A 16,973-nucleotide genomic window follows, 5' to 3' on the forward strand; every position below is an offset into this window, starting at 1 on the left:
ATGGCCTGTGGTGCATTTGGGGCTGTCTGCCAGCTGATGCCAAATGCCTTCCTGCAGAGGCTGGGCAGAAGCTGCAGCCAGGCCAGGCTGGGAAACAGCCCTGCAGGGCGTGAAAGCAGCAGCGGGGCAGCAAGGCTGCCATGGATCCCTTCCCGCTGTGCCGGGCATGGCGTGTCCAGATGTGCAGCCAAAGGCCCTGGCTGCTGAGTCCCAGGAGCAGCATGAGGGAAATGCACCCACCTTGTCTTCTCTGCAGACATTCCTTCAGCATTTGCCACATGATTTCTAATGTGTCCTGGAATTTCCTGCCTGCCATGTCTTTGGTCTTTCCTGTCAGAGGACCTTAAGAGAAAGTAGTTCCATTTCCCAGCAATGGACCCCACAAAAGCAGGGCTCAGCCTGAGGGGTCAGCAGGGACACACTACTCACCCCTGTCATGGGAGCTGGGCCTTATTTGCAGCATCCAATGTAGGAGTTGGTGAGGTCGTCCCTGCAGACACGGCTGTAACACAACAGCCACAGAAGCTTCTGTCACCTGGTTCTTACCAGTCAGTCAAACATTACGCCTTGGTGGGACAGTGAGAACATACCTGCAGAATGCTCAGAGGGCTTCACAACTTCAGAGCGCCAGGCTAATGGAGAATCCTTCCCAGCATCCCAGTCTGGAAGCAAACCAAGATGAGAACTGTTTCCATTGTGTGCCAGGGCTGGCTCTGGCCCTGGGCTGGCGGCAGGGCTCCCGCTCGGGGCTGCTCCTGTGCCTTGGGCCTCTGGGCACTCAGGGCCAGCTCCGCAGCAGCTGCAGCGCCAGGGACGTTGCTGCACCAGTCCCGTTTCCCCGGGGCTCTGAACCAGCTCCAGAGGCCTGGAAGCCGAGGCGCCTCCAGCTTTGGCTGCTGCCGGGCCGGGCAAGGGCAGGCCCTGGGGGAAGAGCTGCTGCCACACAGCCCCGGCCAGGCCTGAGCCCGGCACAGCAATTACCTGCTGTGCCTGTGCCCGTGTCTGCCATCGCCTTCCTTCCTGCAGCAGGGGCTGGCACCGAAGATGGAGTGCTTCCTTCAAGAAATACCACCTTCCACTGAAGTACTATGTCCATCTCTTGACAAAGGAAGGGAGACAGCTACATCAGATGGAGCTGTTTCCCACTTGGGTGGTGGCATCAGAGGTAATATTTGTGAAATTTATGGAGCAGGAAAATGGCCAGGTTACAGTGGCATGATGAGAGCACTTCCACCACCAAACAGCCACCCTTTTCCTAATCTGCAGGGCTGGATATAGTGGGGGATCTCAGGGTGTGTTACAGTTTGGGCATGGCCTGTCAGCTGATGCCAAACGCCTTCCTGCAGAGGCTGGGGAGAAGCTGCAGCCAGGCCAGGCTGGGAAACAGCCCTGCAGGGCGTGAAAGCAGCAGCGGGGCAGCAAGGCTGCCATGGATCCCTTCCCACTGTGCTGGGCATGGCGTGTCCAGATGTGCAGCCAAAGCCCCCGGCTGCTGACTCCCAGGAGCAGCATGAGGGAAATGCACCCACGTTGTCTTATCTGCAGGGGTTCCTTCAGCTCTTGCCTCATCTGTTTGGATGGTTCTAGGGATATCTTATCTGTTGTATCTTGGATTTTCCCTGTTGGAGTACCTTAGAGAAAAATATTTCCATTTGCCAGGAATGGATCCCAGAAAAGCAGGGTTCAGCCTGTGGGGTCAGCAGGGACACACTACTCACCCCTGAGATGGGAGATGGGCTTGAGTGCAGCATCCAAGGTAGCAGCTGGAGAAGCTGGAGAAGTCTTCCCTCTAGACACATCTGTAACACAACAGCCACAGAAGCTTCTGTCACCTGGTGCCTGCCCGCTTGTCTACAATTCTTCCTTGGTGGCACACTGAGAACATACCTGCAGGAGGCTCCAAGGGCTTCAAAACTTTATTCATCCAAGCTGATGGAGAAGCCTTCCCAGCACCCTCATCTACAATGCAGCACAGATGAGAACATTTTCCAGTGTGTGCTGGGATCTCTTTCTGCCACAGGGAACTGGGCACTGCCAGGGAGTCGGCTAAGGCCATGGGAGCCAGATGTGAATAGACATGGCCAAAGCTGCCCAGGGGCCTGGGGAGCTCTGGGCTGGCTCCTGGTCACTCTCCACACTCTTTCCCTGCCCTCAGCAACATCCCTGGGAGGGGTGGCTGCAGCAGTGCAGGGACCTGGGACTCTCCCCCTCACACACAGAAGGAATCCTCCCTAAAGCATGGGGGAAAACTGCAGCAGGCAGTGCCACAGCTATCCATCCTGCCCTCCCTCTGTCCCTCCTGCCCTCCTTCTGCTGGGACAGCTCCCAGATCCCAAGGGCAAACAGCCAGGCCCTCTCAGGACACACTGGAGCCTTGCTCTCCCCCTCTGTCCTTTCCCCACCGTGGGCACCCTGTGCAGTCGCTCCCAGGTTTCAGGACATGTCTCCCATGGAGGGACCCCAGCAGGACTGCTCAGGACCCAAATGCCCTGAGCCTGCTCGGGATAATTCCCCTGGGCTGTGCCGCTCTAGTCCAGGCTGTGCCCGCACTGCCAAGCAGCAGAGAGGGCAGCTCAAGCCTCAGCAGGGCTCAGGCCCAGAGGCACAGCAATTACCTCCTGTGCCTGTGCCTGGCATCACCTCCCTTCCTGCAGCCGAGGCTGGCACAGAACCACTGCTTCCTCCGGGAAATACTTCCTTCTGCACAGGCTCTCCTTTCATTTCTGGAGAATGAAAAAGAGACAGCTGGATCAGATGGAAACATTCCTCACTGGGAATGGGCCATGGATGCCATCCCGCTGTGCCGGGAACCATGCGTTCAGATGTGCAGCCAAAGCCCCCGGCTGCTGACTCCCAGGGGAAGCATGAGGCAAATGCACCCACCTTGTCCTCCCTGCAGCATTTTCTTCAGCACTTGCTTCGTCTGTTTGGATGGTTCCAGGGATATCTTCTCTGTTGTGTCTTGCATCTTCCTCTTCGGATGAACTTAGAGAAAAATATTTCCATTTCCCAGGAATGCATCCCACAAAAGCAGTGCTCAACTTGTCGGGTCAGCAGGGACACACTACTCACCCCTGCCATGGGGGCTGGCCTTGTTGGCAATAACCACCAAAGGACGTATGAATCTCCTCCCTGCAGACACACCTGTAACTCAACAGCCACAGAAGCTTCTGCCATCTCTGCTGATCTGCACGGGCACCACTGAGCCGCAGCAGTGGTGAGGGGATCGTGCAGGGCGAGGGCACACACGTGCATGGTTCTGTGCTGGCACCTGCAGCGCTGCCTCCCTGGCCCAGCTTTGGGCTCTGAGCTGGCAGCTATCCCAGGGGAAAGGCCTTGACCTACCCTCAGCATCTCCCAGAGCCTCAGTCCTGGATGTGGGACCTTCACCGGCAGGTTCAGCTGCAAAGAAATGCAGGACAGAAGAGCTCCTGTGACACTGCAGGAGATCCTCAGGCTGCCCACAAGGCTCAGCCCCGGGGCACAGCCCTGGGCCCAGCCCGGCCCCTTCCCTCCCTGCTCTTCTCTTTGACAGCACAGAGCACATGGTAGGACACACTGGCATTGCACACGGGAGGAAGACTGAAAGCTAAGTGCTCCTTCCTCCCAATGACAGCGATCCTGTGGGATCCCTCAGGGCTCCAGAAGGGAGCAGGGCAAGATTTTCAGAATCCTTCAGCCCTTACATAATGTTAAGGGAAATGGCTTATGAGTGAGCTCTTGTCGCATTGATCCTGATTATTCTGTCAAGAAAGGCACACGGAGGAATAGCCTCCAGCATCCTCCAAGAATTTCAAGCCATTTTCCAGCAGGGCTTCCAAAAAATCAAAGTCATGATTCCAGTCTAGAAGGGAGCAGAGAACAGAACGATATCAGTGGCATTCTGGGATCCCCTTCTGCCACACAGAACTGGGCACTGCAAGGGGGTCGGGTAAAGCCGTGGGAGCCAGATGGGAATAGACATGGCCAAAGCTGCCCAGGGGCCTGGGGAGCTCTGGGCTGGCTCCTGGTCACTCCCCACACTCTGTCCCTGCCCTCAGCAACACCCTTGAGAGGGGTGGCTGCAGCAGCGCAGGGACCTGGGACTCTCTCCCTCACACACAGAGGAAATCCTCCCTAAGGCACGGGGGAAAACTGCAGCAGGCAGTGCCACAGCTATCCCTCCCTCCCTTCCTTCTCCCCTCCTGCCCTCCTTCTGATGGGACACCTCCCCCAGATCCCAAGGGCAAACAGCCAGGCCCTCTCAGGACACACTGGAGCCTTGCTCTCCCCCTCTGTCCTTTCCCCACCGTGGGCACCCCGTGCAGTCGCTCCCAGGTTTCAGGACATGTCTCCCATGGAGGGACCCCAGCAGGACTGCTCAGTGCCCTGAGCCTGCTCGGGATAATTCCCCTGGGCTGTGCCGCTCTAGTCCAGGCTGTGCCCGCACTGCCAAGCAGCAGAGAGGGCAGCTCAAGCCTCAGCAGGGCTCAGGCCCAGAGGCACAGCAATTACCTCCTGGGCCTGTGCCTGGCCTGGCCTCCCTTCCTGCAGCAGAGGCTGGCACGGAACCACTGCTTCCTCCGGGAAATGCTTCCATCTGCACAGGCTCTCCTTTCATTTCTGGAGAATGGAAAAGAAACACATGGATCGGATGGAAACATTCCTGACTGGGAATGGGGAAGGGGACAATTTCAGGAGGCATCACTTGTGAAAGGAATGCACAAGGATCAGAAAACACCCAGGATTTTGGGACAACCCAAGGCTGCTTCCTTCCCCAAACAGCCCCAACATCTGATCTGCCTGGACAGAAGTAATTTGCAGGGGATCTGAGGGTGGGCATGGACTGTGGTACAATTGGGGCTGCCTGTCAGCTGATGCCAAATGCCTTCCTGCAGAGGCTGGGCAGAAGCTGCAGCCAGGCCAGGCTGGGAAACAGCCCTGCAGGGCGTGAAAGCAGCAGCGGGGCAGCAAGGCTGCCATGGACCCCTTCCCGCTGTGCCGGGCACGGCGTGTCCAGATGTGCAGCCAAAGGCCCTGGCTGCTGAGTCCCAGGGGAAGCATGAGGGAAATGCACCCACCTTGTCCTCCTCCCTGCAGCGATTCTTTCAGCATTTGCCTCATGTTTTTGGATGGCTCATGGGGTTTCTGGTGTCCTGTAGCTTTGTTCTTTCCCCTCAGAGGACCTTCGAGCAACAGAGTTCCATTTCCCAGGAACGGATCCCAGAAAAGCAGGGCTCAGCCTGTGGGGTCATCAGGGACACACTACTCACCCCTGCCATGGGAGCTGGGCTTTTGTGTAGGAATCAGCAAAGCAGCTAGACAAGTCCTCCCTGCAGACACACCTGGAACACAAGAGCCACAGAAGCTTCTGTCACCTGATTCCTGCCAGGTTCACAACAATTATTCCTTGGTGGCACACTGAGAACATACCTGACGGTGGCTCAGATAGGACCAACACTTTATGCAGCCAAGCTAATGGAGAAGCCTTCCCAGACACCTCATCTAGAAGGGAGCAGAGATCAGACCCATTTCCATGGTGTGCTGGAGTCCCCTTCTGCCTCAGGGAACTGGGCACTGCAAGGGGCTCAGGTAAGTTTGTGAGGGTCAGATGTGAATGGATAAAGCCAAAGCTGCACAGCAGCCTGGGGAGCTCTGGGCTGGCTCCTGGTCACACTCCAGACTCTTTTCAGGCCCTGTGAAACATCCTTGGATGTAGGAATGTAGGAGAGTGCCCCCTAATTACAGAGTGGCAAAGCTAACCTTTATCCCCCAAAAAAGGAAAGAAGCCCAGAAGTTTCTCCCAACGATCAGGTGACAAGCCACCTCAAAGGACCCCAGAGGCTTCAGTAAAAACTCTGGGTCACCTAACTGGATAGAAGCCAAAAAGTCCTGCCTGAACCATCAGGTAGAAAAGGGGAGGACAAAAGAACCAAAGGGCTTTTGTGAAGGTGTTTCTACCAGTGGCAGACTGCTGTACCTGCATCGGATTTTTCTGTTTGTTATTTTGCCTTTTATTAAACCTTTTTGTTTCTAACACTGCATCAGAAGCCATCCTGCTCATTATTTGCCTCCAAAGGTAATAGCTGAGCTATCCTTGGGTGTGCTGGGTTCCCTTTTGAAGGTTTATAACACCTGGCCCGAGAAAAAAGAACCCAGCACGTGGCGCCCGGACAGTATTTCTCCTATTGAGGAAGATGGTCTAGGGATTTTTTGATTACCTCCATCAAAATAGGACATTTTTACTTGATATTTGCGTGTTTTGGGGGAGCAGGCCTGCACCTGAGTTTTTTGTCGCTTTAAAATAGAAAACCCAGAAGAAGGCATTTGAGATTGAGAGGGAATCTCGAATCAAAGCCTCATACTGGTGAAGAGGAGGCTGTAATCAGAGACGGGACTGGAGCAGCACCGCAGCCTCAGAGGACTCTGTCGCTCAGCTCAGCTGATTTGTCACTGTTGTGACCCAGGACCTGGGAAGAATTTCATACCAAGAAGGACAACTGGAAAACTCTGGTGAGTGCCACCATGGGAAATCGGTTGTCTTTAGCTGAGCAGGATTTTTTTTCATATTTCAATTATAAGTTAGAAATTCAAGATATTCAGTTTGACAAGAAACAGCTTAAAAAGCTTGTAAAATGGGTCTTAACAGAGTTCCCAAACTCAGACATGTCTCAGAAACTCGATCCAGACTTCTGGGATTCGGTCGGACTGAAATTACATAACATGGAAAAGAATAAGAAGTCCAACTTAAAGCTGCGTCCAATATTCAGGACGGTGTTAAAATTTGTAACAATGGAAAGTGCAAAGCAAGCAAAGAATGCACACAAGCAAGCAAAGATCAGGGACAGGGCAGAATGCAAGCAGCAACAGCAGGACCGGGAGGAGAGGAGAAAGAGGAGTTCTGAGGGGACCCAGAAGCCTTCCCTTATCCCAGTCGAGAACCAGAAACCCCGGAGGAGCGGCTGGGAGGTGGCCAGGCCAGCCGCCCTCCCCCTTCCCCACCCCCGTCCTGGGAGAGAGGGGAGCAGACCAGCCCTGGCCAGGCTCCTCTGCAAACCACATCTTTCAGAATCCCTGCCATACCTAAGTCCTCTGTATTCCCTCTGAAAAGCTCCCTTTGGCGCTCGAAATCGGTGAATTTTGGCAGTACAATGGAAAAAAGCCGAGCCGATTGTGCCCACTCTGAGGACAGTGGAGCTCATGGCAGACGCCATGATGGCCCCGGCCCAGCCCCGCCCTTCGTGGGCGTGGCTCGCCCTCCTCCTCGGGCTCCCAGCAGTCCCTGGGTGGCTCCTCCCTGAGCTCCTGCCCATCAGAACAGGGACACGCCCCTTTTGTGGGCAGAGCCTGGGCAGTGTCCCCGCCCCTGCTCCCCGCCCACAGCCCGGGAGGGCACGCCCCCTCCCTGCCGAGCGTGGGAACCGGATGTGATGCCCGGAAGTCACCCTGTCCAAGATGGCGGCGCCCATGTCAGACACCTTGCCGGAACAAAAAATAAATTATTCTTATGCTCCACATTGTAATTCCAAATAATCTAAGGAAGAGTTTAACACACAAGGAGTCACAGATACCTGTCAGAGGATAAGAAAGGATGCAGTTCAGGAAGGAGAGTGGGGAATTGCATCAAAGTTAAAAGTTTTTCCTGTGAGGTGCACAGCAGGTCCTGCACCGAGAGGGAGCTGGCAGCAGATCAGTTTTGCTGAGTTAAAAGAGATTTGCAAAGCCTCTCGTTTGTATGGTAGCGATTCTGCATATTTCAGAAGTCTTTTACAAGCCACCTTTACAGCAAATGTATTTACTCCACACGATTTAAAGCAGCTTTGTACATCCCTGCTGTCCCCAACAGAATTTTCTCAGTGGAAACTGGCATGGAAATGTTTGTTAAATGACCTTTTAGGAGGTTATGCAGGAACTCCAGCCTCTGCAAATTTGACTATAGATCAGCTCAGGTGGAGGAGCTCATACAGATCCTCAAACACAAGCCCGAACTCTCAATAAACAAGTATTACAGGATATCAAAGAAGCAGCAAAAACAGCTTTGTTACAGGTTCCTGATGGCAACAAACCAGAACTAGATTTCACAGAAATAAAACACAGAATAGATGAGCCTTATATTAAGTTTTTGGACCGTTTGAAAATAGCATTGGAAAAGCAGATTCCAATAGACGGAGCCAGACAAGAGTTATTAAAATGGCTTGCAATTTCTAATGCAAACCCGAGCTGCAAAAAAGTATTAGGTGCATTGCCACAGGGTCCTGAGCCCAGCCTGACCCAGCTCGTGGATGCTTGAACCGCCTGGGCACCCCTGAGCCTGCAGCAGCCATGCAGGCAGAGGTGCTGGCCAGTGCCATCACAGCAGCTCAGGAAAACACCCCAAAGCAGCAGGAAAACGCAGCAGAAATGCAAACACAAGCCCTAGCAGAGGCTCTAAGAGCATTCAGAGGTGCAATTGAAAACCAGCAGACTCCAAGGGACACGTGCCATTCGTGTGGCCAGAGAGGTCATTTCAAAGGGGATGTCCTGGGGCCCGCAGAAGGCCACTGCCCAGAAACAGTGGATGCAGAGGTTTCTGTCACGTGCTAACAGCTGTCACCCAGCACAGGGCTGTCCGTGCCATCTGCCGGGAAACGTGCAGCCCGGCACGGGGCAGTGGCTGCCATGACACAGGAACCCTGCACCAGGGGCAGAGAGCACCACAGGCCACCACGGTCAGAGCTGCAGCACGTCTGTGCAGGACTGCCGACCACAATGTCCCCAGGTGCCAGACTGGAGCTGTCCCCAGCCCAGCCAGTGGTGCTGACCAATGCCATTGCTCACACAGTGCCCACAGGACAGCTGGGGCCTGAACCACAACCACGTCAGTTCCTCATCGTGGGAGTGAGCAGATCCCATGCAGAAGGTTTTTATGTCATTCCAGCTGTGCTGTCTGTCACCTGTTCACAGGAAATTACAGTCTTAGCTTTGTGTCCAGACCCTTCATGCTTTTTACCCAAAGGACTGACCACAGCACAAGCTTTCCTCCTACCAGAGTCCCAGAACAGCACAGCTGCCATGGCCTGGACCAGGCTCATCAGCCGCGGGCGGCCTCAGCTCACCTGTGTGCTGCAGCCCCTCGGGCAGCCATCACCCTCAGTGGCCTGACAGATCCCGGAGCAGACGGCATCTGACACCGGAATGGCCACAGGACTGGGCCACGGTGCCTGCGCTGCATCAGCTGGCAGCTATTGGTGGTCACTGTGAGAGCTCTCGAAGCTCCCACTCAGGCACATTTGAGGGGCCTGAAGGTCGTGTTGCCACCACAAGACCATTCATTGTAGGAGCTGATATTGTTCTTTGGGGCCGGGACATTTTGTCGCAATGGGGTGTGAGGTTAGAAACTGGATTTTAACAAAAGCTGTTGATGGACATAACACTTTAAAACTGACATGGACATCTAATACACCCATTTGGGTCAGCCAGTGGCCCTTACCCAAAGAGAAACTTGCTGCTTTAGAGCAGTTGGTACAGGAACAGTTAAACAAAGGTCACTTAACTCCAACTACTAGTCCCTGGAACACCCCAGTTTATGTAATCAAAAAGCCAAACAGTGGGAAGTGGAGGTTGTTGCAGGATCTCAGAAAAGTTAATGAAGTGATTCAAGAAATGGGTTCTTTACAACCAGGTTTACCCTCTCCTGTTATGATTCCAAAAGATTGGAAGTTAAGTGTTATTGATTTAAAAGACTGTTTTTTCAATATTCCCTTGCATCCAGATGATGCACCAAGATTTGCATTTTCCATCCCATCCATAAATCAGCGAGCACCCTTGAAAAGATATCATTGGCTTTCTCTACCAGAAGGAATGAGAAATTCCCCGAGTATATGCCAGTGGTATGTTGCAAAAATACTTTCTTCAGTTCGTGCACAATATCCAAATTCTCTCATATTACATTACATGGAAGATATTTTAGTAGCAGCCAAGGACCAAGCATCAATGCAGGAGACAACAGATCAGGTCATCTCAGCAGAGGAGAAAGCAGGACTCGCTCCAGCAAAGGAAAAAATACAGACACTTCCTCCCTGGAAATATTTAGGATACAGGATGACAGAACAAACGGTAACCCCGCAGCCACTCCAGCTAAGGACAAATCCAAAGACATGGAATGAAGTGCAGCAGCTCGTGGGGACTCTGAACTGGCTTCGTCCACTACTAGGCCTTTCAAATCAGGACTTGGCTCCTCTGGCAGATTTGTTGAGAGGAGACACAGCCTTAAACTCACTGTGAGAATTCAACAAAGAAGCTCAAAATGCTTTGGACAAAGTGATGACAGCCATCCAGTCACGTCAGGCTCATCGGTATAATCCTAACCTGTCTTTTTTGTTTGCAGTTTTAGGAGAGAGTCCACAGCTTCATGGTTTGATATTCCAGTGGGATCTAGAGAAGAAGGACCATCTGATAATCTTAGAGTGGGTTTTCCTATCACGTCAATTGGGTAAAACTATAACAACTTTCCCTGAAATTATTTCACAATTGATTATCAAGGCTAGATCTTGAATGCTTTCCCTTGCAGGAAAAGATTTTGCAGAAATCTTCCTGCCTGTCACATCCATCTATTTAGAATGGCTACTTCAAAATTCAGAAGTCATGCAATTTGCTTTAGAAAATTTTGCAGGAAAAATTTCAGTCAATTGTCCCAAACATGAGCTATTAAGTTCATCTTTAAAATTAATTCATAAGCCTTTAAGAAGTAATGCACGCCTCGAGGCAATCACATTTTTTACAGACGGTTCTGGGAAGTCTAAAAGGTCTGTGATTGCTTGGCAAAATTCAGAGACAAAAAAATGGGAATCAGATATTGAGGAAGTAGATGGTTCTGCACAGATTACAGAGTTAGCAGCAGTTGTACAGGTCTTTTCAAAATTCACATTTCCTTTTAATTTAGTAACGGATTCAATTTACGTTGCAGGTGTGGTGGAAAGAGCAGAAGGATCTCTGCTGAAAGAAGTTTCTGATGATCAGTTATACGGTTTGCTTAAAAAGTTAATCCTACTTCTTTCCATTCAACAAGAACTTTACTTTGTAATGCACATTCGCTTACATTCTTCTCTTCCAGATTTTTTAGCAGAAGGCAATGCCATGGCTGATTTGTTAGCCGTGCCAATCCAGCACACACTTTTTAATGTTATTGAACTCTTCCTCTGTTGTTGTTGATTTAAGCTTCCACTCACCTTCCCTTCTTTTGGGTACCACTGTGCTTTTTCTTGATGTAATCCATTTAAAAATGTCTAGGGGACCTAAACTGATACTGTCCCATGGCCAAATTTCACTTAAGTGTGTCCCCCTGCACACTCAACAATGAATCAAATTAAATTCTTTTATACCATATTGATAAAAAAGATTCTTTCTGTATATTTGTCCCTCTCTATCCCTTTGTCTTTTCAATTGCACTTCTTTCTCTTTGAATGTATCCTCTGAGTTGGTTTCACTTCCTTGTTCAAAGCATACCCATCTTTCTTTCACAGGGCACTCTCCTGACATCCTCTGGCTTGGGTTTGCAATATTTTTAGCCAGCCCATATAATTTATTTTCTTCTTTACAGGTTGTTAACTGGGAGTGATCGATGCATTTGGGATTCATGTCTGTGTGTACTCTGATGAGTACACGTACTGTATCTCCTCTATACAAGGGATAGTAACACTTCTCACAAGTGTTTCCTCCACTTCCTCCAAAGTGGGTGAGTAGTAGCATTGCTACCAGTGGGAGTCTGGTACGGGCTGGCCTCCTCACCTCTCGAACCACAGGGGTTTTCTCGGTGCCCAGAGAGTATTTCCTGGAGGTAATTCCCAATCCAGTCTTGCCTCCCACTTCTGGTTTTCCCTTCTTCTGGAGACATTCTGCCATGGCCTTTATTGTACCGACTCCCTTTCTTCAATTTGGTCCCAATTAGGGTTGCAAGGAGAGTGCTCTATGGAACAGTACCAGAAACTGAGATCTTGTTTTGATTGTCATTCTTAGCTGAACAAAACTTGACCTTGTACTATAACAAACATTAACAAGCTTTAAGGATTTAAGGATAACAATGTAGATGCTTCCCGTGGGGGGTTGTGTTCAGGGTTGCGCTTCTTTTGCTGTTTTCCTCAGGACCAATTTCAAGTCTTTATTGTCTCTGCTGCCTATAGTCCATTTGCTTGCCTCATTTGGGGGTTGTACTGGACCCTTCACTGGACTTGCATGTGTCCACCCCCGCTCCTTTGCTCTTCCTGCGGTGTTTGTTGTAAGCAGCACCTGGAAGGGGCCCTCAAAGCGAGCAGTGAGTGGAGAGGTTTTCCATGATTTAATCAATACCCGGTCTCCTGGGTTAATACTACGTATTTTACAGTTCAGTGGGGAAGTTTGGGGAAGGTGTCCCTTTTCCCTTAGTTCTTCCAGGGTTGCTGTTACTGTTTCTAAGTATTTTTGCATTGTCATGCCCCCTTCTAGATGTTCCCAGGTACTGTACAGGGTAAGCAAGAAAGGCAGCCCAAGCAGCATTTCATAAGGAGAGACCCCTAGATCTGTTCTGGCTCTTGTTCTTATTTGTAATAGGGCTAGATGTAAACATTTGACCCAGTTCTATTGGGTTTCTAAGACCAATTTTGTTAAGATATGCTTTAAGGTTTGATTCACCCTCTCGCCCTTCCCAGAACTCTGAGAGTGCCAAGGGGTGTGTAACTCCCACTTTATTCCCAGGGCCCTGATGACTTGTTGCAGAACACTGGATGTAAAGTGGGGGCCACAGTCCAAATCAATAAGATTTACTAGCCCATATCTCAGAAGAATTTCTTCCAAGAGAACTTTTGTCACAGTTTGAGTTTCTTGTGGGGAACACTTCAACCCAGTGGGTTAGGTGGTTAACTATGACCAATAGGTGTTGCTACCCTGGGGCTGGAGTTAATTCAGTAAAATCAACCTGAATACTCTGGAAAGGTCTTATGGCTAATTTCCTCCCTCCTGGAGTTGTTTTTCACATTACCTTTTTGTTGACTTTTTGGCAGGTTAGACATTCTCCTGTGATGGATCTGGCCATTTCATATATTCCTGTCCCCATGCAATATTTCAGGAAATGATCATATATTCATTGTGTTCCCCAGTGAGTTAATTGGTATATCTCTTCCATCACTTTCCTGGTTATTATTCAGTTGAATATTTATCATCCATCTGGGGTCCAGCACTTTCCATCCCCTGTTTTTACTGCTCCCATTTGCTCTATTTCTTTTAGCTCCTTGTCCTTGAAAACTGGAACCCCCTCTTCCTTTATTTTCCCCTGGTCTTTTTTTACCCTTAGGACTATGACTGAGTCCAGCATTTCAAAGGCTGCTTTTTTGGCTGCCCGGTCTGCTAATTTGTTTCCTTGGATTTCAGGGGTATCCCCTTTTTAGTAGCCTTTAATATGGACTGTGGCAATTTCTTTTGGTCCTCTGAGGGATTCAAGTGCTTCCCTATCAGACTTTCATGTGCCAGATTTTTCCCCTTTGAGTTAAGGTATGCCCTCTCTGGCCAGATTTTTCCAAAGGTATGAGCTATCCCAAAGGCATATTGAGAATCCATGGAGATTGTCCCTATATCATCTAATAAATCAAAACCTCTCTTTAGGGCATATACCTCGCAGTTTGTGCAGAGCAATTTGAGGGTAATTTCCCTTTTTCTTTGTTTTCCTCTGCTTCAATAATGGCGTATCCTGATGCCCATTTTCCCATTACTGTTTGGGAGGATCCATCTATATACTGGATCCTTCCATATGGTAAGGGGTCTTCTTCTAGCTCTTCTCTTACATTTGTTTGCATCTCAATTAGCTCTATACAATTATGATCTAAATTTTCCATTTTTGGTTCCCCGGTTAAGAATTGAGCAGGGTTTCAACCTTTTGAGGTGACAGTCTCTAGATTCTTGACATTCATCAGGGTTATTTCATACCTCAGGATTCAGCTGTGTGTTAGCCACTGAGGAGTTTTTGGCTTAACACTGTCCTCAAATAATGGGATGTGTGTACTGAAATCCTTCCATTTAATGTAGGATTTGGAGTGTCTTCTAATAAGGTAGCTGTGGCTGCCACAGCTTGAATAGAGGCTGGCCACCCTCTTGCAACCACATCCAATAATTTTGACAGATAAGCCACCAGCTTCCTGCTTCCCCCCCAGCCTTGGGTTATCACTCCATATGCTATCCATTCATTAACATTAACAAACAGATCAAATGGTTTTCTTCAATTAGGCAGACTCAAAACTGGGGTTTTCGTCAATCGAGCCTTTAAGTCTTGGAACCGTTCGGTATCCTCCAGAGTCCAGACTACAGGTTCTGTGCTTGTTAATTTTTCATACAAAAATTTTACAGCTTGAGTATACTGATCAATCCATAATATACAAGAGCCCATTAGACCTATTATCTTTCTTAGTAAAAGTTAGTAATTTCTCCACCTTCACTTTGTGGGAAATTGTGGGGGCAAAAAAGTTCCAAGCAAAACAGGGCTCAGCTCAACTACAGCCCTCAGGTTTTGCATAGAGGATCTATTTAAAAAGCAGTGAAACATCATCCCAGCTGTAACTTTCTGTTGTTAAGGGATGCTTCAAAAAAAACATGCAGAGTGTACTTCAAAGTGGTCCTTAGATGAAAAATTACCCCATTTTGGAGCAAGCTTTAGATACTACAACGATGAATTTAATAACCTATCCTTTACTAGTCAAAACAAGAATTTGTTATCAAGATTCCTGCACAATTACCTTGGTTTACAAAATTCAAGATCCTTTATGCTTCCGTGCACCATCACTGACAACATCCAGACAATAAAAACCATGTTCCCAACTCCCCAGTGGCTGGTTTTTCATGTGAACCATAAATAAAGATTATTAAAAGGGAAAAAATCATTGAAGAGGATATATATTTAGAGAAACCTGCAGGAAAATAGGGGCAATATCAATTGTTTTGACTACAAAATCCACTAAATTATACACATTGTATACAAACATGGAGAGAGATATTAAATAAAAAGAAATTTTAATAAAAAGCACAGCTTATTGTTGGTTCTCTTTTTCCAAAGAAAGGTTCACTTCTTGAAAGCTGTGAGAGACATGTGATTTCTTACCCATTTATAGGGCTAGCTTTGAATTTTTATGTGTTAGACAGTAACTCTTCTGTAACTTTCACACACACGGAAAAAAATATATTTAGTTCCCCAAAACAACGACTTCAAACAAGTTTGCAACCACTCAATACATTCCACACAAAGTGCACACATGGTCAGACTTCCATTTCTCTACAGTTCTGGCCCAGATCAAAAAAAAAAGCAAAACATGCACTGAAATCTGTCAAAGTTTCATCCGAGTTGAAGTACAATTGTGCCGAGTTGCTGTCCGAGGTTTTTTCTCTACTCCCCCGGGCGGGGGAGGAGGCTGCACCGGCCGAGCTGTGGCACAGCAACTGACAGCCGGGGGGGCACTGCCCAGATGCGCCGGGGGCGTCCGGGCAGCGCCTCTGCAGGAGGCAGCAGTGATCAGCAAGAAGGCGAAGTAGAAAAGAGGGACCCGAATCAGGGCAAAGTCCAGAGTGCTTTAATGTCTCCAGGGAACGCCAGCCGAGTCGGGACCATGAGGCAGGGGTACAGCCGATTAGAAAGGGACGGAACATAGAACATTTCAACCAATGAGAGAGAACTTGGGAGGGAACAAACTCGTGACAAATATGCCGGCTCGCCAATAGGGAATGCGACAGGGAGGGACCCTTGTTCCCGATCCAGTCACCCACCGAGGAGGGGAGAACTTTCTGGAAATAGGGAAGGGGACAGTGGCTGATGGACAGGAACTCAGGGAGGGATTGACAGAGGGTAACCAGGGGAACAGGGGTGGAGACAAAAAACTGACACTCTCAAAAGGAGGGGTTGCCAGGGGGGGTGGGGGGGGGGAACCCTAGGACCGAACCGTTATAACTTTAGGGGGAAACGGAAGAAACCAAATGAACCCTGCACCACAACACAATTGCAATAGTCATCAGATATTTAAAGATATTTAAAAGTCATATGCAGTACACAGTTACTTCTTAATTATTTTGTGGAAGATTGCTGATATATTCACTTGATCTTATTTAAGTTAATCCAAATTCCAGTGCACTGATTGTATGCTATAATGTGTATCATTGAAAATATTTCTGAAAAACCTCTGAATTAAAAACAATTTCATCTGGTTTTAAAATGCTTTCACAAAAATGTACACCATGTCCTTGGCTAACAACAACAATTAAAAGGCATAAAGAAACTGATAACTTTTTTATTATCTATGTGCCCATGAAACAAAAGTGCAGGACATCTGGAACAAGCTGGATACTATCTGAACCTGGGGTTTGGATAAATCCCTCATAGCAAGTGAAGGCACATGAAAACCATGGACCTAAAGACATACCATACTCTGAAATTTTCCAAAATTTTGACGTTGAGAGCTGCATTACAGCCACATACACTGCTTAAAATTCAACAGTCTATGATAAAAAGATGACTTTACACTAAGAAAATTTACTCTTCATGGTAAAACCACAAGTGTTTAATTCCTTAAAATTTACTCTTCATGACAAAACCACAAGTGTTTCATTGACCATATTCTTTGGCTGTGGGTACTTGTCCTTTACCTCTCCTAAAGTTTGTCCCAGCTACCTTCCACAAACTACTACCCCATCATCCCCACCACACAGAGGCAGCCCAGTTGCCCACTGCTAAATAGATATTTATACATAGACAACACGAGGAGAAAGGCCAGTCCACATGCTGTGGTTCTTGTTTCCATGTGAAGTTTAATATGATGATGGTTTCCATTTTTAGAGGGCAATTTTCTGAACTGATAGGCAGATCTGAATCATCTGTAAATAACAGTGTCTTCAGCTTGGCATCAGCTCTCTTCTCTGCAGCACTAACCTTTGTTCTTGCCCTAATGACTTCTCAGCCATAGTTTTCCCCAGACTCTAATAATGCTAAATTTAGATCACAACAGATATTT

At 48.8% G+C, this 16,973-nt stretch overlaps 1 protein-coding gene across 1 annotated transcript in view; it reads right to left on the reverse strand.

The window, feature by feature from the left end:
* Positions 1-434: 434 nt before the first annotated feature.
* The window catches only part of LOC135308291 (uncharacterized), a 74,755-nt gene continuing 58,216 nt past the window's right edge, over positions 435-16,973 (reverse strand). Inside the window, exons 7-8 of the mRNA XM_064433230.1 lie at positions 591-662; positions 435-502 (exon numbers count right to left, since the gene is read on the reverse strand). Coding sequence (XP_064289300.1) covers positions 435-502; positions 591-662 — 140 coding nt within the window. The remainder of the gene's footprint in view (positions 503-590; positions 663-16,973) is intronic.

This window comes from Passer domesticus, chromosome 9 (genome assembly GCF_036417665.1).
Source record: "Passer domesticus isolate bPasDom1 chromosome 9, bPasDom1.hap1, whole genome shotgun sequence".
Classification (NCBI taxonomy): Eukaryota; Metazoa; Chordata; class Aves; order Passeriformes; family Passeridae; genus Passer; species Passer domesticus.